The sequence below is a fragment of the Podarcis bocagei genome (assembly GCF_964188305.1).
Source record: "Podarcis bocagei genome assembly, chromosome: 18".
Classification (NCBI taxonomy): domain Eukaryota; kingdom Metazoa; phylum Chordata; class Lepidosauria; order Squamata; family Lacertidae; genus Podarcis; species Podarcis bocagei.
In genome coordinates this window covers 2574486-2598362 of record NC_138144.1, presented here as the reverse complement: position 1 = coordinate 2598362, position 23877 = coordinate 2574486, and the positions used below count along the sequence as shown (strand labels likewise).

At 49.8% G+C, this 23877-nt stretch overlaps 3 protein-coding genes across 4 annotated transcripts in view; 2 read left to right on the top strand and 1 right to left on the bottom strand.

Annotated features, from left to right (window-relative positions):
• Positions 1–23877, bottom strand: part of GAMT (guanidinoacetate N-methyltransferase) — a 214627-nt gene that overhangs the window by 66474 nt on the left and 124276 nt on the right. The gene's annotated exons all lie outside the window — the stretch shown is intronic.
• RPS15 (ribosomal protein S15) lies at positions 2668–8434 on the top strand. Its single transcript, XM_081178136.1, has 4 exons — positions 2668–2732; positions 5709–5794; positions 6690–6924; positions 8268–8434. Exons 1-4 carry the CDS (start codon positions 2730–2732, stop codon positions 8379–8381), a joined length of 438 nt encoding a protein of 145 aa, XP_081034262.1. The 5' UTR covers positions 2668–2729; the 3' UTR covers positions 8382–8434.
• The window catches only part of APC2 (APC regulator of WNT signaling pathway 2), a 53124-nt gene continuing 46400 nt past the window's right edge, over positions 17154–23877 (top strand). The window contains exon 1 of the mRNA XM_081177552.1: positions 17154–17389. Coding sequence (XP_081033678.1) covers positions 17336–17389 — 54 coding nt within the window. The 5' untranslated portion in view covers positions 17154–17335. The remainder of the gene's footprint in view (positions 17390–23877) is intronic.

Genomic DNA, 23877 nt, shown 5'->3' with positions numbered 1-23877 from the left:
TCTGAGATTCAGAATATTTTTTTTCTTGTTTTCCTCCTCCAAAAACTAGGTGCATCTTGTGGTCTGGTGCGTCTTATAGAGCGAAAAATACGGTGCTTCCGGGTTTCGGCGCATGCACAGAAGCGCAAAATGAAGTCATGCGCAGAAGCGCAGAATTGCATCACGCTTTCGCAGACGCAGCGCTGCGGGTTGCGAACGTGCCTCCTGCACAGATCACGTTCACAACCCGAGGTATGACTGCATTCCTTCTCCCCACAGATGGTGGGTAAGTGGCAGCAGCCTGATCAATACAGAAAACGCCCTTTCTGCGATCTTTCATACTTCCCACCCTTAAGGCAGCAAAAATTAGTCTTTGTCACCTTACACACACCCTCCTGTGATAAAAGGCAGCCTAAAACGTTGAACCATCCTGGGTTTGGTGAAATAACGAAAGGTTGCTGCTTCAATGCTCTCCGTTCTTCGATTCCTGAACCCAAGCTGTCTTTTCCTGACTTTTTTTTTCCCCTGCCAGGTTCGGAAAAGACCCATTTCACCATCTTGGGCTTTGCTGCTTTAAAACACGGGCCGCAAGCCTGTGTTGATTTGAGCTGCTCATTGATCAAAATTAGTTGAACGCTAAATCGGTTAACAAGTAGTCAACAGAGATACAGTGGTACCTCGGGCTAAGTACTTAATTCGTTCTGGAGGTCTGTTCTTAACCTGAAACTGTTCGTAACCTGAAGCACCACTTTAGCTAATGGGGCCTCCCGCTGCCGCCGCACGATTTCTGTTCTCATCCCGAAGCAAAGTTCTTAACCCGAGGTAATATTTCTGGGTTAGCAGAGTCTGTAACCTGAAGCGTATGTAACCCAAGGTACCACTGTATAGCTCTGTGATTGCTAATGTACCACTTGGATATGGTTTGGAGGACCTGGCCTCCGTAACATTAAAAAATGCACTCAGATCAAGTGTTCAGAGGGGAAGTTTTCATCCTAGCCCTTCCAACTTCCCCAAATTCACATCCCACAGTCAATGTTTGGGACTACAGCTCCCATTGGCTTCCATAGCAGCGCTGGCTGAGTGTGATGAGAGCTGTGTGTGTGTATTTTAACAAAATTTATAAAAGCACTTGACCAGGAAAACCTCTAAACTGCAACGCAAAGCATCCGGAGTCCCTTTCTACACAAATTTTATATGTATGTATGTATGTATGTATAGGGATGCAGGTGGTGCTGTGGGTTAAACCACAGAGCCTAGGACTTGCCGATCAGAAGGTCGGCGGTTCGAATCCCCACAATGACGGGGTGAGCTCCCGTTGCTCGGTCCCTGCTCCTGCCAACCTAGCAGTTCGAAAGCACGTCAAAGTGCAAGTAGAAAAATAGGTACCGCTCCGGCAGGAAGGTAAACAGCATTTCCGTGCGCTGCTCTGGTTCGCCAGAAGCGGCTTAGTCCTGCTGGCCACATGACCCGGAAGCTGTACGTCGGCTCCCTTGGCCAATAAAGCGAGATGAGCGCCGCAACCCCAGAGTCGGCCACAACTGGACCTAATGGTTAGGGGTCCCTTTATGTATAGGGAAATGGGTTAGTAGATGGCCACCGTAACCCCTAGGAGATGGTTCAGAAAGGGGGCAGCCAAAATGATAAAGGCGATCCCTTATGGAGAAAGATTGGTGCGTCTCAGTTCAGAGAAAAGGCAAGTAAGAGAAGACAAAGACAGAGTCGCAGTGCGGATACAACAGATCTAGAGGCTTGGGGTGAAATCTTCCTTTCTCAGAGTAACAGAACCTGGGGCCCAGGATCACAGAAATACAGAGCTGGGAAGGGGCCACTAGGGTCATCTAATCCAACCCCCTGCAATGAAGGAATCTCTTGCCCAAGGTGGGGCTTGAACCATGGGATTAAAGAGTCTCATGCTATTCCCGGCTGCTAGCCACAGCAGTTGGGCTCTGGCAGAGGTAGCAAAAAACCTCAATAATAGCAGTTGCTGGGAATCGCAAGTAGAATCGTATGTAGTGTGTGAGTGTGTGTGAAATTTGTACAAACTGAATGATTTGGGGGGGGGGGGTTCCTGCTACAGTATCAAACGTTGCCACATAAAAATCAGCTGCAAAAAAATGCATGGAAAATCCATGGCAGAGGACTAAATCCAAGCATCTTTTAAAGACCAGGAAGCAAAATAATTGAAAATGAGCTAAAAAGTACTTTTTTCACCTTTTTTAAAATAATAAAAATAAAAACCTGATTAGCAATGGAGCAAATGAAAATCATTCTTCCCCACCACCATACATCAATCATCCCATTAAATGAATCGATCCAATTAAATGCCCAGCTCCCTATTCAGCAATTTGCACAATTCAATCTTTCTACAGCAAAAAACGCAGAGACCAGTTTCGCACTCAAATTTGCTATTATTAAAAGTACTAATTAATTGTTTCAGTAATTTGAATTACTACCCACCTTTCACCGTAATCATATCTGGGCTGCAGCCCCAGCAGCAGTTTTAAACACCCGGAGGGCGCCACGTTGCAGAACCCCGACTTATTTTGCCGGCGGCTCCTTTAAGAACGTCGCGCGTGCGCACAGAGCCGCCGGCCTGCTCTATGGGCGGAAGCGAGCGCCCTTGAAGCCGGCGGTGGGCGTTGCTCTCGCGAAAGGCCTTCCGTTCTGCGCCCGGAAGCCGCCGGCTCTCGCGAGACTAGGGGCAAACCGCGCGGGATCTCGGCCTTTTCCTGGAGGAGACCGCGGCCAAGATGGTGGGTAGTTTCTGAAGCGGGCCTCTTTGGCGACGCGCAATCCGGCTCCATCCGGCCGGAGGAGGGCGGCGGGGGCCGGCGGGACTTGGCTGTTCGCGGAGTGGGGTCGGGCCCCGGTTATACCGTCGGGGGCAGGAGGGCGGGAGCGGGGTGGGAAGCCCGGCGGGCGGCGAGACGAATGGAGTGGCGGGCCTAGGCCTGGAAAGGATGGAGAGCATTAAGCCTGGCGTGGGAGGGGTCCTCGGCACGACCATAGCTGTCTCTGCAGCGCCTGATCCCCATGGCTTAAACTCCAGTGCCTGGCGAGGAGGCTCTTACGGAAACTGTTCCTCTGAGCATGGGCAGAGCGTCCAGCAAGGCTTAAGCTGCAGGGCTTGTATCTTCAAAGGACCAGGGGAGACTCCTAAGGAAATTGTGTCTCTGAGCATGGGTAGAGTGTCCAGCAAGGCTTAAGCTCCCGGGCCTGTATGCTCAAAGCTTTATTCAGAAGGTAGGGGGAGGCTCTTAGAAAAACCGTGTCTCTGAGCATGGGTAGAGTGCCCAGCAAGGCTTAAGATGCAGGACCTGTATTCTCAAAGCTATATTCAAAGGACAGGGGGAGATTCTTAAGGAAACTGTTCCTCTGAGCATGGGCAGAGCGTCCAGCAAGGCTTAAGCTCCAGGTCTTGTATTTTCAAAGGACAAGGAGAGACCCTTAAGGAAACAGTGTCTCTGAGCATGGGCAGAGCGTCCAGCAAGGCTTAATCTGCAGGGCCTGTATTCTCAAAGCTATATTCAAAGGACAGGGGGAGATTCTTAAGGAAATTGTGTCTCTGAGCATGGGCAGAGCGTCCAGCAAGGCTTAAGCTGCAGGGCCTGTATTCTCAAAGCTATATTCAAAGGACAGGGGGAGATTCTTAAGGAAATTGTGTCTCTGAGCATGGGCAGAGCGTCCAGCAAGGCTTAAGCTGCAGGACCTGTATTCTCAAAGCTATATTCAAAGGACAGGGGGAGATTCTTAAGGAAATTGTGTCTCTGAGCATGGGCAGAGCGTCCAGCAAGGCTTAAGCTGCAGGACCTGTATTCTCAAAGCTATATTCAAAGGACAGGGGGAGATTCTTAAGGAAATTGTGTCTCTGAGCATGGGCAGAGCGTCCAGCAAGGCTTAAGCTGCAGGACCTGTATTCTCAAAGCTATATTCAAAGGACAGGGGGAGATTCTTAAGGAAACTGTGTCTCTGAGCATGGGTAGAGCGTCCAGCAAGGCTTAAGCTGCAGGACCTGTATTCTCAAAGCTATATTCAAAGGACAGGGGGGGATTCTTAAGGAAACTGTTCCTCTGAGCATGGGCAGAGCGTCCAGCAAGGCTTAAGCTCCAGGTCTTGTATTTTCAAAGGACAAGGAGAGACCCTTAAGGAAACTGTGTCTCTGAGCATGGGTAGAGCGTCCAGCAAGGCTTAAGCTGCAGGACCTGTATTCTCAAAGCTATATTCAAAGGACAGGGGGAGATTCTTAAGGAAATTGTGTCTCTGAGCATGGGCAGAGCGTCCAGCAAGGCTTAAGCTGCAGGGCCTGTATTCTCAAAGCTATATTCAAAGGACAGGGGGAGATTCTTAAGGAAATTGTGTCTCTGAGCATGGGCAGAGCGTCCAGCAAGGCTTAAGCTCCCGGGCCTGTATTCTCAAAGGACCAGGGGAGACGCTTAAGAAAACTGTGTCTCTGAGCATGGGTAGAGCGTCCAGCAAGGCTTAAGATGCAGGGCCTGTATTCTCAAAGCTTTATTCAGAAGGGAAGGGGAGGCTCTTAGGAAAACTGTGTCTCTGAGCATGAGTAGAGTTCCAGCAAGACTTAAGCTCCAGTGCCTTTATTTTCAGTTTTCTTCAGAAGAGAGGCGCTTTAAAAAAACTGTCTTTCTGAGCATGGGTAGAGTGACCAGCAAGGCGGCAGCACGAGAAAGGACTGTTTTCAGATATGGCAGGAGGGGAGAGGAATCATAGTTCTGGAAAAGGGACCCCAAGGAATATCTAGTTCAGGCCCTCCAACCTTTTCAGACCCAGCACTCACTTTTAACCCAAAAGTGCATTTCTTAATCTTTTGCCGCATGTTTGCATGGTGGTGGTCCTGCTCACGAAGAAGCCCACCTTGCATGCGGCTTCTGTTGGAAGACCAAGGATCTTTTAAGGCAGGAATCACAGCAAAGATTAAAAGCCTTTCCCTCCACGCATGTGCAGAATGACCAGCAGGGCAGCCACAGATACCTTCCAAATATTGGGGCGAGAGGGGATGTTAACATGGTCCCTGAATAGGAGCAGGTTTCCAGCAAGCCCCAGAATTTTTGTCACAAAGTCCAGGTCTACCGTCTTCGGAGAATATGGGCTGGGTGCTGGTGGCGTTCGTACAAGACCGCCTCTGAGCATGAGTAGAGTGTCTTGTGGGGTTTAATAGAATTGTAGAGTTGGAAGGGACCCCACACCCTGCAGTGCATGGGAATTGAACCCGCAACCTTGGCATTATCAAAACCACACTCTAACCAAGCCAGCCAACTGAATTTCAGTTCCTGCGTCTGGGGTCTTTGTGGGGCAGGGAGGAATGCTGCCGTTGCCTCTGAGCGTGATAGGAGTGCTTGGAGGCCTTAAGCGCCGGCAGTTTCTTTCCAAGCCAGGAACCGTGTCGGTTTAGACATTCGCTTCGTTTTATATCCCACTTTTTTCCCCTCCAAGGCGTTCTCTGTGACTTTCTTCCCCTCCTTGTTTAATCCCCACAACAAACCTGTGAGGTCGGCTGAGAGTCAGTGACTGGCCCGGGTTCACCCAGTGAGCTCCATGGAGGGATTTGCACCCTGGTCTTCCAGTTCCCAGTCCAACGCTCTTTAACCACTGTCTCTCAAACTGGCAAGGCTTGCCAGGTTGGGGAAACTTGCAGGTGTTTTGGATGAGGGCAGAATGAAGTGGGTTTATGTATTTGGTGTGAGCACCTTTCGTTTCCTCTCCCTGGGCAGGCGGAAGTGGAACAGAAGAAGAAGCGTACCTTCCGGAAGTTCACCTATCGGGGTGTAGACCTGGATCAACTCCTCGACATGTCCTAGTAAGAGAATCCTTTCCCTTTCCATCGTTTACACCCTTCCTGTCCCTTGTTCGTACTACATCTCCCACCATCCACAGTCAGCGCAGCTGGATGATGCCGTGGGCGGTGGAGGTTGCCACCCATAACCTAGGTAAAGGGACCCCTGACCATTAGGTCCAGTCGTGGCCGGCTCTGGTGTTGCGGCGCTCATCTTGCTTTACTGGCCGAGGGAGCCGGCGTACAGCTTCCAGGTCATGTGGTCAGCAGGACTAAGCCGCTTCTGGCGAACCAGAACAGCGCACGGAAGCCCCGCTCGCCGGTGATGGCGGCAACAACCAAAGTCTCTGTGCTTTCTGAGACTTCTGGGAGAAGATATATACAGTGGTGCCTCGCAAGACGAAAAGAATCCGTTCTGTGATTCTCTTCGTCTAGCGGTTTTTTCGTCTTGCGAAGCAAGCCCATTGACGAATTAGCGGATTAGCGCTATTAGCGGCTTATCGGATCAGCTGATAAGCGGCTTAGAAAAGGGGGGGGGAGGAAAAAACCCCGCAGGAACTCTCAAGACATTGTGGTCTTGCGAAGCAAGCCCATAGGAGATTCGTTTTGCGAAGCACCTCCAAAACGGAAAACTCTTTCGTCTAGCGAGTTTTCCGTCTTGCGAGGCATTCGTCTTGCGGGGCACCACTGTAAATAAGAATCTGCAAGTGAAGATTTAACTTAAGAAAACTGAAGCAGGGAAGGAAAGAAGTCTGGGCGTGAAACAACGCAGTGTAAATAAGATGACATCAAATGATGATTGTAAAAGATTATGTTTTATTTTTGTTTGTGAAAAACTCAATAAAAGGCATTTTTTTAAAAAAAACAAACTTCTGCCTGCCCTTTAACTTCTGCCTGACCGTTCCTTTTCTGTTCCCAGCGAGCAGCTAATGCAGCTGTACAGCGCCCGCCAGCGCCGGCGGCTGAATCGCGGCCTGCGCCGCAAGCAGCACTCCCTCCTCAAGCGGCTGCGCAAGGCCAAGAAAGAAGCCCTGCCCATGGAGAAGCCTGAGGTGGTGAAGACCCACCTACGGGACATGATTATTCTTCCGGAAATGGTGGGCAGCATGGTTGGCGTGTACAATGGGAAGACCTTCAACCAGGTGGAAATTAAGGTGAGGAGGGCTGGTGGCTGGGGAGGGAACAGCTTCTTATTCTTATTTATTGAATTTATATAAGGCCCTATACCCGGGGGTCTCAGGGTGCTTCACAGAGTAAAATCGAGATACAAAACCACAAAATACATAATAAAAATGAAAACAACAACCCAATAGCCTCTCCCCCAACAAAACAAAAGCACATTTTATAGGGACACAGGATGTAAATCAGATCAACCAAAGGCCTGGTTAAAAGGGAAACTAAAGGTGTATAATGAAGGCGCCAGGCGAACTTCCCGAAGGAGAGCGTTACACAGACGGGGAGCCACTGCATAGAAGGCCCCGCTCTCGTGTTGCCACCCTCCGGACCTCGAGGAGGAGGCACACAAAGGAAGGCCTCAGAAGGTGATCTCCGGGTCCGGGTAGGTTCATATGGAAAGTGGCAGTCCATGAGGTATTGCGGTCCTGTACCGTTTAAGGCTTTGTAGGTCAAGGCCAGCACTTTGAATTGGACCCAGAATTGCAGAGCTAGAAGAGACCACAAGGGTCGTACGTTTTGAATCTCTCTGAAATTGTAATTAAAAGAGCTTGCAAACTGAACAATCAAATGAATTTAGCAAGTTGATGCCTAATTAATCATAAGGCAGTAATGTCAACGTGGCTTTAAGGTTAAAAGCGTTCTCTTATTAAAAAATCAGCATCTACCAGATTTGCAAAATTGGGAAATCCCGCAGTTGTAGAAATTGCATTGCCAGTCACTGCCCAACTTTTTGTGTCCGTGCAACACAAACTCTTGACTCCCAATACAGAGTCTCAAATCTCACTATGCAGACTGATAGGGATTTTTAAGGTCTAACGTGGACCACATTTGTCACCCATTTAATTGTCTCAGCATTTCTTTTCATTTAACAAAATGCATTCACCACTTGATGGTTTTAAAAGCAAACAAACCCACAAACATTCTAAGCAGTTTAGTAAACCCCCCAGGTAAAGAAAAGCAATTTTGCCAACCATCTAGCCGTTCCCCTTTGCATTAACTGCCTCCGTCTCCAAACTCTGCTGTTCTTCTGGTGTGAATGTTTTACTCTTGTTTTCACCATCCTTGACACAAAGCTAACCTTGCAATTGCATAGGTCTTGAGTCCTTTCACAGAAAGCAGTTTATAAATTTATTGAATACATTATATCTTCCTCATTCAATTTATTAGTTGCTTGTGACTTGTGTTATTTAAGAACGAAAAAACATATTGTGCCTTTAAAAATTCAGGCAGAACATTAGCATTCTTCTTGTTCATGTGCACCATAGCACCAGGAAGATTGCCAGGGTGCTAACGAATCTCATTTTCCTCCTTTCTCTTTCAGCCTGAAATGATTGGCCACTATTTGGGAGAGTTCTCCATCACTTACAAGCCCGTTAAGCACGGCCGACCTGGAATCGGGGCCACCCATTCCTCTCGGTTCATTCCTCTGAAGTAAGGGGACTTGGAAAGAGTTGTGTCTCTCGTGTAAATAAAAGGGTTTCCCAACAATATTGCCTGTATTGCTTTTGGATGGGGGCATTCCTAAACAATTTCTCTTGCATTCTCTGAATTACGCTCTGAAGTAGCAACAAGAAAACCCGATTTCACCTCATGACACTGGGATTTTTCCTCTGGTGTTGATTGCACCATAGTAGAATTTCTGAGTTGGGCTGCTGCCTATAGAAATGTGGGGCTCTATATATGCTGTGAATTTTTTTTAAAAAGATACCGGTAACTAGGAGGACTAAAATAATGATAATAATGATATTATTATTATCATCATTATTATTATTTATTCCCCAGCCACTCTGGGCAGCTAAACCATTAGGTCCAGTCGTGACCGACTCGGGGTTGCGGCGCTCATCTCGCTTTATTGGCTGAGGGAGCCGGCGTACAGCTTCCAGACTAAGCCGCTTCTGGTGAACCAGAGCAGCGCACGGAAACACCGTTTACCTTCCCGCCGGAGGGGGACCTATTTATCTACTTGCTCTTTTACGTGCTTTCGAAGGCTAGGTGGGCAGGAGCTGGGACCGAACAACGGGAGCTCACCCCGTCATTGCAGGGATTCGAACCACCGACCTTCTGATCAGCAAGTCCTAGGCTCTGTGGTTTAACTCGCAGCGCCACCCGCATCCCTTGGGAAGTCCTACCTTACACCGAATCAGACCATTGTCCTAAGCTCATTATTGTCTCCACTGGCTGCCAGCACCTCTTCAAGGTTTTCCCCGCAGGAAGACCCTCAGGGCTTCTCCAACTAGGGCTGGCCCCCTGCCTGAAACCCGGGAGAACCATTGCTTTCATCCAGTGTGGACAATATTGAGCTCCAGGGTGCAATTTGCTGGCTTGGCGCCAGTTGGCTTCCTGCTTAAATTAGCCCATTCAGAAGCGGGAGGACTAGAGCTACCGTATTTTTCGCCCTATAAGACGCACGAGACGCACCTAGTTTTTGGAGGAGGAAAGCAAGAAAAAAAATATTCTGAATCTCAGAAGCCAGAACAGCAAGAGGGATCGCTGCGCAGCGAAAGCAGCCATCCCTCTTGCTGTTCTGGCTTCTGGGATAGCTGCGCAGCCTGCATTCGCTCCATAAGACGCACACACACATTTCCCCTTACTTTTTAGCAGGGGAAAAGTGAGTCATAGAGCAAAAAATACGGTATTTCTAAGGGAAGGGGCATAGCTCCGTGGCAAAACACTTGCTTTGAATGTAGCACCTCCAGGTCAGGTGGCCGATGCTGGAAGAGACCCTTCTCAGTTGGAGAGGTGCTCCCAGTCAAATCTGGCGATGTAATGATAATAATATTTTCTTTTTTGTACCCTGCCCATCTGGCTGGGTTTCCCCAGCCACTCTGGGCGGCTCCCAACAGAATATTAAAAACACAATAAAACATCAAACATTTAAAAACTTCCCTAAACAGGGCTGCCTTCGGGTGTCTTCTAAAGTCAGATAGTTGTTTGTTTCCTTGACATCCGAAGGGAGGGTGCCACCACCGAGAAGGCCCTCTGCCTGGTTCCCTGTAACCTCACTTCTCCCAGGGAGGGAACCGCCAGAAGGCCCTCGGAGCTGGACCCCAGTGTCCGGGCTGAACGATGGGGGTGGAGACGCTCCTTCAGACGTCGGTAGTCGGATGGGAGGTGTCAAACATCCGGCATCAAGAGAGGCCGTTCCAGTTGACCCTTCCCTGGGCCCGATGCGCAGCGAAAGGTTTCGGATGCCGCTGAGTACAACCCAGGGAGACACAGCACAAGGGAGGCCCAGGAAGCCCCAGCTACGAAGAGGTTGAACCCGTCTTTCCACTTGGCTTGCTCAATGGTGCACACAACCCCACCGGGACAGGAGACGGACGGAGGGCAGTGGAGCTGTGGCGGGTAGCGAGCGTAGAGTCCATGGAAAACCGCCAGGAAGATACCTTCCAGGGCTGCCTTTGCCAGGAGGCTGAGCCAATGCAGCTGTTGCAGCCGCCTCTTTCCGTGGGGCAGGCCCTGCCTCCAGCCACTCCTCCCCTGGAAACTGGGCGGGCGGAAAACGCAGGAGCAGGCAGTTCCGTGGGTCAATAGACTTACCATCTGCAGGAGGAAGAGGTTGAAGGGGGAGACCGGGAAGGCGTCGTCGAAACAGGCCAAGAGGCAGCCCCGGGAAGCGGTGTCGCAGTGCAGGTCCCCTGCCTCGTCCCGCCAAAGGGTTCTTGCACCCAGGGCCAGGGATCCGAGCCGGACCGCAGCAAACAGCGCCAGGCCAGCACGGCACAGTTTGGGCGCCTGCCCGCTGGTGCCGCTCAGGACGGTCAGGAACACTTCTGTCCCCATGGGTCCCAGCGGGAACGGCTTTCCACTGCAATCAAAATTATTCACATTATTCCTGTAAAGGTGTACTATTTATACCCCGTGCATCTGACTGGGTCGCCCCAGCCACTCTGGGTGGCTTCCAACATATATAAAATACAGTGGTACCTTGGGTTAAGTACTTAATTCGTTCCGGAGGTCCGTTCTTAACCTGAAACTGTTCTTAACCTGAAGCACCACTTTAGCTAATGGGGCCTCCTGCTGCTGCCGCGCCGCCGGAGCACGATTTCTGTTCTCATCCTGAAGCAAAGTTCTTAACCTGAAGCACTATTTCTGAGTTAGCGGAGTGTGTAACCTGAAGCGTATGTAACCTGAAGCGTATGTAACCCGAGGTACCACTGTAATATATGAAGGTAAGGTAAAGGACCCCTGGACGGTTAAGTCCAGTCAAAGGCGATTATGGGGTTGCGGCACTCATCTCGCTTTCAGGCTGAGGGAGACGGCGTTTGTCTACAGACAGCTTTCGGGTCATGTGGCCAGCAGGACTAAACTGCTGGCGCAACGGTACACCGTGATGGAAACCAGAGCGCACGGAAACGCTGTTTACCTTCACACCGCAGTGGTACCTCTTTATCTACTTGCACTGGCGTGCTTTTGAACTGCTAGGTTGGCAGGAGCAGGGACTGAGCAACGGGAGCTCACTCCGTCGCAGGGATTCGAACCGCCAACCTTCCGATCGGCAAGCCCAAGAGGCTCTGTGGTTTAGACCACAGCGCCACCCGCGTCCCTGCAATTATTGCTGTATGATCTATTATTATTATCATATTTCTTTACGTCCTCTTTCCCCCCCTAACAGGGACTTTTATTGCAGATAGCTCAGTCTGGTAGAGCATGAGATTCCTGATCTCTGGGATGTGGGTTCGAGCCCCGAATTGTGCGAAAGATTCCTGTATTTCAGAGGGGTTGGACCAGATCAATGTTTCCCAAACTCCAGCTGGTTTTGAACTACAGTTCCTATCTTCCCTAGCTAGCAAGACCAGCAGTCAGATGATGGGAGTTGTGGTCCAAAAACAACTAGAGGACCCAAGTTTGGAAAACAGAGGCAGGATTAGGGTTTGAGGAGAGTTACAGGGGCCAATTGGAGGGGTACAGAGGGACGCATTCTGTGGTTCTTCCCCCTCCGGTGAAAGACAACAATGATCCCTGTTTTAGCTGAAACGCAAGAATGAAACTCCCTCAAAACAGTTCAGGCCAAGTACCGTTTTTGAGAAAGGACTGGCGTCTTCAGCCCAGGACTAAGGTAAAAGTAAAGGGACCCCTGACCATTAGGTCCAGTCGTGACCGACTCTGGGGTTGCGGCGCTCATCTCGCTTTACTGGCCGAGGGAGCCGGCGTACAGCTTCCGGGTCATGTGGCCAGCAGGACTAAGCCGCTTCTGGCGAACCAGAGCAGCGCACGGAAACGCCGTTTACCTTCCCGCCGGAGTGGTACCTATTTATCTACTTGCACTTGGACGTGCTCTCAAACTGGAGCAGGGGACCGAGCAACGGGAGCTCACCCGGCGGGGATTCGAACCGCCGACCTTCTGGTCGGCAAGCCCTAGGCTGTTTTAACCCACAGCGCCACCCGCGTCCCTCAGCCCAGGACTAGAGACGTTGAAACAGAAAAAAACATTCTGCCATAGCTTTAGAAAGAGATTGAAGGGATAAAGCAAAGTCTGCAAGTTCGAGATTTCAGCGCAGTCCTCACCTGGTAGGTCGGCCGTCTCTGGATCTGAAAGGCTGCGTTGATTTGTTTCTCGAGGCCGGTTTTATCTTCTAAAGGGAGCGAAACGGCCTGAAGACGGTCAGAAGTCCTTCATCTTCCAGGCTGCCTCTCTGAAGCTGCCCTTCCTGGAATCAAGGGCAGCAGTTAAGAGACCAGGAAATCTCTCCTGTGGGTGTATTTTGATATAAACAAGGCAGCGTCTTCAGCACAAGGGTGGGGATTCCTGAGTTTGAAGCAGTCGAGACAAAGGGAGGTGTGCTCAGTCGTCGTCTTCTTCAGAAACACCTGAAGGAAGGAATTTCAGAAATAGACTGGAAAGAGAAGCTGCTGAATTGCAACTCATTACCAAACTTAAAACCATGGAGAGACCTGGTATGAACAGAGACATTGGATTCTTATCTCATTATACATGACTAAGTTACATAGTCCAAATAAAAAAAATTCCTTCCTGTAGCACCTTAAAGACCAACTAAGTTAGTTCTTGGTATAAGCTTTTTGTGTGCATGCACACTTCTTCAGATACACAAAAGCTTATACCAAGAACTAACTTAGTTGGTCTTTAAGGTGCTACAGGAAGGAATTTTTTTTATTTATACATGACTAAACCATTTCTCACCTTCTCACCCCTTGCCTTTTCCTGGAAGACCTATTACAGTCGTTAAGAGTCGTCAACAGGCTCATCTCAGCTATCTGCCAATCTCCCATTCCCACCACCCTTCTGAGTAATACCCCTCCCCACCTTCTCACTATATAGAAGGATCTGGCAACTTCTGTTTCAGTGTATCTGAAGAAGTGTGCATGCACACGAAAGCTCATACCAAGAACTAACTTAGTTGGTCTTTAAGGTGCTACTGGAAGGAATTTTTTTATTTTGACTATGGCAGACCAACACGGCTACCTATCTGCAACCTGAAGGATGGGTTGTTCTTTGCAGTTTGAAGTGGATAAACAGCGGTACCTTGGTTTACGAACTTTATCCGTTCAGGACGTCTGTTCTGAAACCAAAGCGTTCTGAAACCAAGGTGCGCTTTTCCATAGCAGCGGGGAACACAATTTACAATAACAACAATCTTTATTACGGTCCAGAGACCCAACAAAGCAATACACAATTCATACAGCCTACCTGCAGGTTAAACAAGCATTTTGTTCAGAATGTACAAATATTATTTACAAATAATAATAATAATAATTTATTTATACCCCGCCCTTCCCGGTTCAGAAAACCGGGCTCAGGACGGCTAACAACAAATTTAAAACACTTAATCGATGCAACAAAAACCAGCATAAAATACAAAATAAAACATGAATAACAATAAATTCAGAATTCAAAAATCAATTTTTTGGGGAAATCCATCCAATAAATATTAGATGATCACCAGGGCTAGCTGGCTAAATTAGTCCTATTTGGGCCAGCGAGGAGACCAGGGGAGAATTAGCTGTGGGATCCCAGAGCGGGGAGTCTTCATAAAAAGGGGAAGGGGAGCGAACGAAGGGGAATAAAAGATCAGGCTAAGTACAATTTGAAAGCCAGGCGGAATAGCTCTGTCTTACAGGCCCTGCGGAAGGAGGTTAAATCCTGCAGGGCCCTGGTCTCATGGAACAGAGCATTCTACCAGGTCGGAGCCACCACTGAGAAGGCCCTGGCCCTGTTGGAGGATAGTCTGACTTCCTTAGGGCCTGAGGCCTCTAAACTATGAATACTCATGGACCTTAAGGTCCTCTGCAGGGCATGAAATGGAACACAATCAACAGGAAGCGAAACGTGTTCTTATTCCAAGGCAAAGTTCACAAACCAAAACACTTACTTCCGGGTTTGCAGCGTTCTTAACCCAAGTCATTCATAAACTAAGCTGTTCTTAAACCCAAGGTACCCTTGTAAGTGTTTGAGCAGGCAAATGTGAATGCCAGCTTTGTAGCTAGAAAAACATCGGAAAAGCCCGGTTTATTTGTTTCGTAAAATTTATGAGTTAAAAAGGTAAAGGGACCTGTGACCATTAGGTCCAGTTGTGGCCGACTCTGGGGTTGTGGCGCTCATCTCGCTTTACTGGCCGAGGGAGCCGGCGTACAGCTTCTGGGTCATGTGGCCAGCAGGACTAAGCCGCTTCTGGCGAAACAGAGCAGCGCACGGAAACGCCGTTGACCTTCCCGCCGGAGTGGTACCTATTGATCTACTTGCATTTTGACGTGCTTTTGAACTGCTAGGTTGGCAGGAGCAGGGACCGAGCAATGGGAGCTCACCCCGTCGTTGCGGGGATTCGAACCCACAGCGCCACCCGAGTCCCTCATAAGTGTGGGCTGAAAGCAGGTTAAAACTCGCACCAACTGTCAGGAGAGCGTGCAGGAGCCAGGCCCTGGGACCAGTAGGACTTCGCAGGACTGGGGCCTTCCTAAGTTTGTTCTGAAGAGGCAAGGTGCAGCCGCACAGGTGAGGCTGATTGGTAACTCGCTGCACCTGGTGGCAAGAGCCGGGAAGGGATATAAGGTCAGCATTTCCCTTCGGCTCTTTGCCACAGCAACACGTTTCCTGCCTTGCTGTGTTTGGCTCCTTGCTTTCTGATCCTCGGCTCCTTGACTCCTTGCTTCTCGACCCTCAGACCCTTGACTTCGTGACTCCTTGCTTCCTGACCCTCAGACCCCTGGCTTCGTGACTCCTTGCTTCTCGACCCTCGGACCCCTGACTTCGTGACTCCTTGCTTCCTGACCCTCAGACCCCTGGCTTCGTGACTCCTTGCTTCTCGACCCTCGGACCCCTGACTTCGTGACTCCTTGCTCCTCGACCCTCGGGCCCTTGACTTCATGACTCCCTGCTTCCTGACCCTCAGACCCCTGGCTTCTGGACTCTCGTTCCTGCTCCCACCCCACCATCTTGCCCCCGGTCCCGACGTCCTTAGCCGGGACTTCGATCGCCCATAGACACCGATTTTCTGAGCATCTGAGGAGGCTTGCCTAAACCCAAAAACGTTTGTAGCAGGCGCTGTGAAAAGAGCGCCGCGAAGGCTCAGCATCAAGTGGCAGGGAGTTCCAAAGTCAAAGTGCCGCCACGCAACAGGATTGAGTCCTTAGAAATGTGGAGCGGGCCTTTTGTGGCGCCTGCAGCAGTGGCGGCAGTTCCGCAGACTTTTCAAAGGTTGGTTGGGCAAATAAAGGGTCAGGCCGATCCCAAACGGGGGCCCCCCTCTATTTTGTTCTCACTGTGTCCGGCCAGAAGCCCCCAAGGGAAGCGCCCCCCCCCCAGCAGGATCTGTGCAAGAGCAACACAGGGCACCCCTGTGGGGCTAGGCAGCCCTGTTCTGCCACCCCTCGCCTGCAGAGCCGACAGCCCCTCACCCTTTTTCAAACATCCTCCTCTCTCCTTGGGAGACCTCTGGGCAGCCACAACTGCTTCCCTTGCTTTCTGAGCTGCCCCAAAGAGAGGCGCCTCTTCACACTGCCCCACAGGGGCCTGGCATGCACCCCCTGCCCAGCCCCAGAGGCACCATTCACCCACGGAGCTTGCAGCCGGGGCTGCTGCAACAAACAACCTCGCAAGCCTTGCGGAGGCAGAGACGCCAGAGGGCAACAGAGGAGGGAGCGAAGGAAAGAGGGGCAGAGGCCAGTGTTGACCATCATTCTGGGCACCCCAGGGTGGGTTAAAAGCCACTGGTCTATGCTGACCGCCGGCCCTTCCCCAGAGTTTTCAGGGAAGGGGCATTTCCAGCTCACCTGGCGATGCTTTTGGCACAGGTGTGACCCCTTCATGGATCCCTGCCTTGCTGTGGCGAAGGGGCTTGAATAACTCAGAGAAGCTATGAGCTATGCCGTGCAGGGCACCCAAGATGAACAGGTCATAGTGGAGAGTTTTGACCAAACATGATCCACCTGGAGCAGGAACCGGCAAGCCGCTCCGGTATCCCTGCCAAGAAAACTCCATGGACAAAGACAACAGGCATATCAAAGTTATGACGCTGGAAGATGAGCCCCTCAGGTCGGAAGGCGTCCAACATGCTACCGAGGAAGAGCGGAGGACAAGTACAAGTAGGTTCAAAGCTGATGAAGCGGCTGGGCCAAAGCCGAAAGGACGCTCAGTTGCAGATATGCCTGGAAGCGAAAGGAAAGTCCAATGCTGTAAAGAAAAATATTGCATAGGAACCTGGAATGTAAGAACCATGAACCTGGGTAAGTTGGATGTGGTCAAAAATGAGATGGCAAGAATAAATATTGACATCCTGGGCATCAGTGAACTAAAATGGACGGGAATGGGCGAATTCAGTTCAGATGACCAATCCATTCTGAAGGAAATCAGCCCTGAGTGCTCACTGAAAGGACAGATCCTGAAGCTGAGGCTCCAAGACTTTGGCCCCCTCATGAGAAGAGAAGACTCCCTGGAAAAGACCCTGATGTTGGGAAGATGGAGGGCACAAGGAGAAGGGGACGACGGAGGACGAGATGGTGGGACAGTGTTCTCGAAGCTACCAGCATGAGTCTGACCAAACTGCGGGAGGCAGTGGAAGACAGGAGTGCCTGGCGTGCTCTGGTCCAGGGGGTCACAAAGAGGCGGACACAACTAAACGACTAAACAACAACAAAACAAAGGGCGGGTATGAAAGCAGGGTCATCATTTGGAAAATAAAAATAAAATTTGCATATTGCCTTGCAGCCTCCTCCTCCACCTCCTCCGGTATTTGGCTCCTGCAATATTCTCTCGGCCACATTTTTCCCCCCTAGCAACCAGGTGGACTGACTCTGCACCGCTCCCTAGCGCTCGCTGGAGAGCGCTGCCGCCTCCGTCCTTGCCAGAGCCAGCCAGCCAGCCAAGCCCATCTGCATCCATCAGAGAGGGAGGGGAGAATCAGCCAAAGGGTGGCAGAGAATGCAGAGAACTACATGGGCTTGCTCTGGGTTCTATCTTTCCTCCATTCCACCTTCTTCGGTGATGAGGTAAGCCTTTTTCCTTTCACTGCCTTCCCTCTTAAAAGATGCGCCTGCATTTTCCAATATGCTTTCTTTCCTGCTCTCAAACGATAGCTGTCGATGGCAAACAAAAAGCTTCAATCTGTTTGTGTTTGTGTGTTTTTTTCCTAATGCAACCCTCTCAGCTTGCGGGTTTAGAAAACCAGGGACAGCCCTAGGGGGAACCGGGAGCAGAAAATTCAGGGTGCAAGTGGTGGAGGGTGGCAGGGACGGTTGCCGTTTTAATTTTGCAAGGTCCAGATTGCGGTTTTGAAGCCTGGGCTTGTTCACGCTGCGGTGGTGTCCCCCAGACCCACAATCTCATTTCGGTTGTGCTTTAAACGATGGCCAATATTGTGCTTTAGTTGTTGCAACCTCCTTTGGTGAGAAATCGTTTGGCTGGCTGGCTGGCTGGCTGCCTCGCTGGCTGTTTTTCCATCCATCTCGCTGTCGTGATTACAGACACACAAACACCTCCTCTTCGCAAAAGGGACGAGGGACGGGAATCTGTTTTTGTTGCCTAGCGATGACAACTCCAGACAAAGGTGTGTTGGCAGGCATTTGGGGATGCAAGAGGCAGTGTGTGTGTGTGTGTGTGTGTGTGTGTGTGTGTGTGTGTGTGGATTTGATGCTGGTCCAAACCAAAGGAGCGCCATTTCCCCCCACCGCCCCTTTCCAAAAGGCTTGGCCGGCTTGCTAACGTCCACAGGGAAGGCAAAGGGAGAGAGGCCGAAAATGAACGTCTCCGAGTTTAGCCAAATGACACCAACGCCCTGGAAGAAAGAAAAAAACAAGCGAGCATTCGGAATGGGTTTGCTGGATCCGTCCCAAAAAAACAGCCCATCTAATAGAGCGTTCTGTGTCCAGAAGTGGTTGGACACATGCCCTCTGGAAAAACCGATGCAGACAACAAAGACGGTAGAAGGAACGCCCCTGGTTTGCATCCCTGGCGTTTTTGCGGTAGACTGCCCTCGCCCAGGAGGCTCCATTTTGCTGTTGGAATGACTTTGCATGTTGTAAGGCTCAGAGCCGGGATGTCTGATGCACAAAAATAAAACAATGTGTGCTCTTTCAATTGCATCAGTTGCCTTATACGGAGTCAGTACCCCCATGGTTCCACCTACCCCAGTGCTGTCCGCACGGACTGGCAGCAGCTGTCCAGGGGTTTCAGGCAGGGGGAATCTTCTGCATGTCACGGGCCTTGCCTTAAAAAGAAAGCAAGATTCTAGTCCTCATCGCTTTGAACTACAAGGCCGAAATGAACAGAATGCTGCCTTAGACCATGGCTCCATCTAGTGCAATATTCCCTACACGGACTGGCAACAGCTCTCTAAGGTTTCAGGCGGGGGGAATGCCAAGAGTGGAACCTGGCATGGACGCCCTACCACTTAGCTAAAGCCTCTTTACATTTACATTCAGTAGATATAAAGAAACAATCCTTAAACCATTCTATATGATGTTTTTATATGTGCTGGAAGCCGCCAAGATTGGCTAGGGAAACCCCAGCCAGATGGGTGGGGTATAAATAAAATTAGTATTAGAATTAACAACCACCCCTGTCAGGTAATCCAGTATTATTGTCATCCATATTTTTTGGTGGGAAGGGAGAGACAAAGACCTGCCTCAACCCATCCATTGTGAGTTCCATACAGAGACAAGATTCGAACTCAGCACTTGCCGACTCTTAGGTCAATCTCTTGAGTCCTCGGATCGGAACGGCAATCTGGTGCACCCCCAAAGCAAACTGGTTTGTCTCCCGTTCCTTTCCACCACCCCAAAGATAACTACCGTATTTTGCACTCTATAAGACTCACTTTTCCCCTCCTAAAAAGTAAGGGGAAATGTGTGTGCGTCTTACGGAGCGAATGCAGGCTGCGCAGCTATCCCAGAAGCCAGAACAGCTAGAGGGATCGCTGCTTTCGCTGCGCAGCGATCCCTCTTGCTGTTCTGGCTTCTGATATTCAGAATATTTTTCTTCTTCTTTTCCTCCTCCAAAAACTAGGTGCGTCTTGTGGTCTGGTGCGTCTTATAGAGCGAAAAATACGGTAGATTCTACAGCAATCTCACTGGTTACTAAGCTGATCTCAGGCCAGGAGGTTGTCAGGCAAGCCTTTGTCCCAAGGTTACAGTTACCTGCATGGACACTGTCCAGATTTGTGCTCATGTGAACTTCGAGGGGTTAGGAAAGGGGTGGGATTTATTTATTATTTTAGGGTGGGGAGAAAGAGAGGCTTGTGTTTGCTCTTCCCAGGAACTTTGGAAAGGACTTGTTGTTGTTTAGTCGTGTCCGCCTCTTCGTGACCCCCTGGACCAGAGCACGCCAGGCCCTCCTGTCTTCCACTGCCTCCCGCAGTTTGGTCAAACTCATGCTGGTAGCTTCGAGAACACTGTCCCACCATCTCGTCCTCTGTCGTCCCCTTCTCCTTGCGCCCTCCATCTTTCCCAGCATCAGGGTCTTTTCCAGGGAGCCTTCTCTTCTCATGAGGTGGCCAAAGTCTTGGAGCCTCAGCTTCAGGATCTGTCCTTCCAATGAGCACTCAGGGCTGATTTCCTTCCGAATGAAGAGGTTGGATCTTCTTGCAGTCCATGGGACTCTCCAGAGTCTCCTCCAGCACCAGAATTCAAAAGCATCCATTCTTCGGCCATCAGCCTTCTTGATGGTCCAGCTCTCACTTCCATACTTGGAAAGGACTGGCCTTTGTGAAATAGCCTGCGAGAAACCTTTCTGAACATTTGTTCTTAAGTGAGACGGCAGATTCAGGGAGGATTCTGAATAATAATAATAATAAATAAGAATAATGAATTTTTATTTGTACCCCGCCTTCCCCAGCCGGAGCCGGGCTCAGGGTGGCTAACATCATCATAACAGACTGCCTTATCCGCTATCTAGCTCTGCACAGACTGGCAGCAGCGCTCCAGAGTACGGAGACATTCGCTGCATCCCAAACGTCAAAGGATTTGGAATGCAAGTGTAAAGTCAAAAAAGGGTTTGCTTTCAGAGAGCTGACCGCCTTCTGAGTAGCCCATCCCCTATGTTGCTTCAGGCGGATCTCAGATATTAGGGAGCAGGTCTGGAAGGTGAGATACCCAAAGCCCTCAGTCGCTCATCCAGAGATGCAACAGGCCGCCTCTTCTCTTGCGGTGGAGATTCTTCTGTGTCCACCTCCCCGGGATAACCCAGTACAGTGGTACCTCGGGTTAAGTACTTAATTCATTCCAGAGGTCCATTCTTAACCTGAAACTGTTCTTAACCAGAAGCACCACTTTAGCTAATGGGGCCTCCTGCTGCCGCCGCGACGCCAGAACACGATTTCTGTTCTCATCCTGAAGCAAAGTTCTTAACCCGAGGTGCTATTTCTGGGTTAGCGGAGTCTGTAACCTGAAGCGTCTGTAACCCGAGGTATCACTGTACAGAGATTCAACAGAGCACTCCATCCCCAGTGGAGGCGGATGGGAAGGAACCGGGGACTCATACAGAGAGGCTGGTGAGAAGGAAAGATGGATTTTCAGCGCAAGGGTCCCTTGTATGTGGTAAGGACAGAGGGACTTGCGCAGAGAGCCACCTCTGTACAGAGAAGGTGACCGGAGCACAGCAGGGACTCATGCAGAGAGGCAGCGGCCGCCCTCCTTTTGCACTTGAGACGCGTACATTAATCCCTTCCCCGGTTTGGAAGCCGCTGAGAGACATGCACGCTTTTTATAATTTTAAAAAACAAAAACCCAGAAGGCTGATCGCCGAAGAAGGCATGCTTTTGAATTCTGGTGCTGGAGGAGACTATTTGAGAGTCCCATGGACTGCAAAAAGATCAGGCCTCTCCATTCTGAAGGAAATCAGCCCTGAGTGCTCACTGGAAGGACAGATCCTGAAGCTGAGGCTCCAAGACTTTGGCCACCTCAGGAGAAGAGAAGACTCCCTGGAAAAGACCCTGATGTTGGGAAAGATGGAGGGCACAAGGAGAAGGGGACGGCAGAGGACGAGATGGTGGGACAGTGTTCTCGAAGCGACCAGCATGAGTTTGACCAAACTGCGGGAAGACAGGAGTGCCTGGCGTGCTCTGGTCCAGGGGGTCACGAAGAGTCGGACATGACTAAACAACAACAAGCTTGCCGGGACCCCCTTTACCTTCCCCCTTCCTTCCCAGAATTGTTTTTTAAATAGGTTTTTTGGGGGGGTCTGTTTTACTCCTCCCACCGTCATTTCCACGACCTTCCCCCCTTCCCCATCCTCTAGCAGGCTGTCTTTATCCTGCCCTCCTCCTCCGGAGGGGAGCTCTAGGCAAAGCTGGGTACCAGTCAGGCCCGGTTGCCATGGTGACCCCATCCTCTGTGTGTGTGGGGGGGGGGGGAGTATCCTCCCATCTCCAGCATCAACGTGTCTGCATGTCGTGTCTGGGTGTGTGATGATATATTGATTCCCCTGCTCCTATCCAGCAATTGCATTGACCTTGCTTCCCAGTTGTCAAACTGGGATATGTTTCCTCTTAGCAGGACATGAGAGGGAAGGTGGGAGGGGGCCGCTTCTGGGGGCTTGGATGCCCCCTCCTCTCTCCCCCCTGAGGCCGCTTTGTTTGCCAGAGTTGGGTTTCCTCTTTCCTCCCCTCCTTTAATCTCCTTCTGCGCCCTGGATCTGGACTGAAATTTCAATTAGCAGGAACTGGTAACAACAGCGTGTTTGTTTAACCCCCCTGGGGGGTTTGCAGGGTGTGAGTGTATGGGGGGGACGCAGCGGGAGAGACTAGCCCCTCTCTCCTTCCCCTGGAACATCTCCAGGCCCTAAAAGATTCAGCCACTAAAGCGTTTTTTTATATATTTATTTTCAGGTCCTTTCCCTTTCCAATTCTTGCTCACTTTTCTTCCTCCTCTCCCTTCTTTTTTCCTTCCCCTTTCATTTAAATCCCCTCTCCCTTTTTTGCATTTTAATTCCCTTCCTCCTTTCCCAAAAGATCTCCTCTAGATGTTTCTTCCTTTTCTTTTAAAAGTTATTTCCCCTCCTGTTAAAACAAAAAAAACCAGGACAGCTTCCAACAATCCAAAACCAGTAGAACGGAGCAAAATATTAATAATAATAATAATAATAATAATAATAATAATAATAATAATAATAATAATATAAAGCAGCTGAATAAATCCAGATTAGATCAGATTTAATTCCTTTAGGATATTTTTTCTCTCCTTGCTCCCCTTCTCTCTTTCCTTTCATCTTAATGATTCCTGCTCTTCGTTTCTTTGTATTTCACTAACTTTGTTCTTTCGTTTTGATGTTCTTCCTTTTTCTGGGGGGGTGGGGCGTGTCCAGCTTTCACAGAATCATGGAATGGGGGACCCCAGAGGCCATCCAGCCCAACCCCCTGGGGCAGTACAGAAATCACAGCTGAAGACTCCGTGAGAATTGGCCGCCCAAATTCTGTTTGGAATCTTCCAGTAAAGGACACTCTGCCCCTTTCTGAGTCCAGTCTACTGCTGAACGGCCCTTGGCCTCAGAAAGTTCTTTCCTAATGTTTCGTTGGAATCTCCTTTTTTTGTCACTTGAAGCCATTGGATCTGGTCCCTCCCTCTGGACTCAGAGTAGATCCCTTGAAATGAAAGAATATGACTAACCGTAACAGCACTAGCTAGGTTTAGCCTTGGTGAAGTCTTCCTTCCTTCCTTCCTTCCTTCCTTCCTTCCTTCCTTCCTTCCTTCCTTCCTTCCTTCCTTTCTCTATCTCTCTCTCCTTCCTTCCTTCCTTCCTTCCTTCCTTCCTTCCTTCCTTCCTTCCTTCCTTCCTTCCTCTCTCTCTCCTTCCTTCCTTCCTTCCTTCCTTCCTTCCTTCCTTCCTTCCTTCCTTCCTTCCTTCCTTCCTTCCTTCCTCTCTCTCTCTCTCCTTCCTTCCTTCCTTCCTTCCTTCCTTCCTTCCTTCCTTCCTTCCTTCCTTCCTTCCTTCCTTCCTTCCTTCTTCTCTTTCTCTCTCTCTCTCAGCTTCAGTTTTCTGCACACCACTTAGAAATATTTTTACTCTATTGAACCAGTATAGAAAGTAAACATTCCATCAATATATGTTTATTTTGTGGGGGCTTTAAATACCCCCCCCAGCCCTAAATATTTGATTATGTTGATCGACGTTAAGGCATTGATTAACAAACTATTGCTTTAACACTGAGCAATGCAATGTTTCCATTTAACTTTTTTTTAAAAGCAATTAAAAAACCCCCACAATCCTGGGAATTGTGGTTCCCCCGCTCACGGAGCTACAATTCCCAGCACCCTTACCAAATGACAGATCCCAGGATCCTTTGATGAGGGAAGCAATAATCTAGAAGCAAATTAGAGGCATTACGGCTTTCTAAAAGCAAACCAATCAATAGTGTCTAACGTCAGAGATCCATTTAAATTAATGGGCAGGCTTGGGTCAATTTCAATAGGTCTACTCTGAGTTGGATAACCCTTTTTCTTTGCTGTTTTAATATATACTTCCTCCCCTCCTGTTTCATAATTTC

Bases quoted from the DNA above. Each gene is read 5' to 3' on its own strand.
- RPS15 (XM_081178136.1), top strand. The intron at 5,795-6,689 runs GTAAGAGAATCC...TTCTGTTCCCAG, and splicing joins CAACTCCTCGACATGTCCTA to CGAGCAGCTAATGCAGCTGT. The intron at 6,925-8,267 runs GTGAGGAGGGCT...TTTCTCTTTCAG, and splicing joins TCAACCAGGTGGAAATTAAG to CCTGAAATGATTGGCCACTA.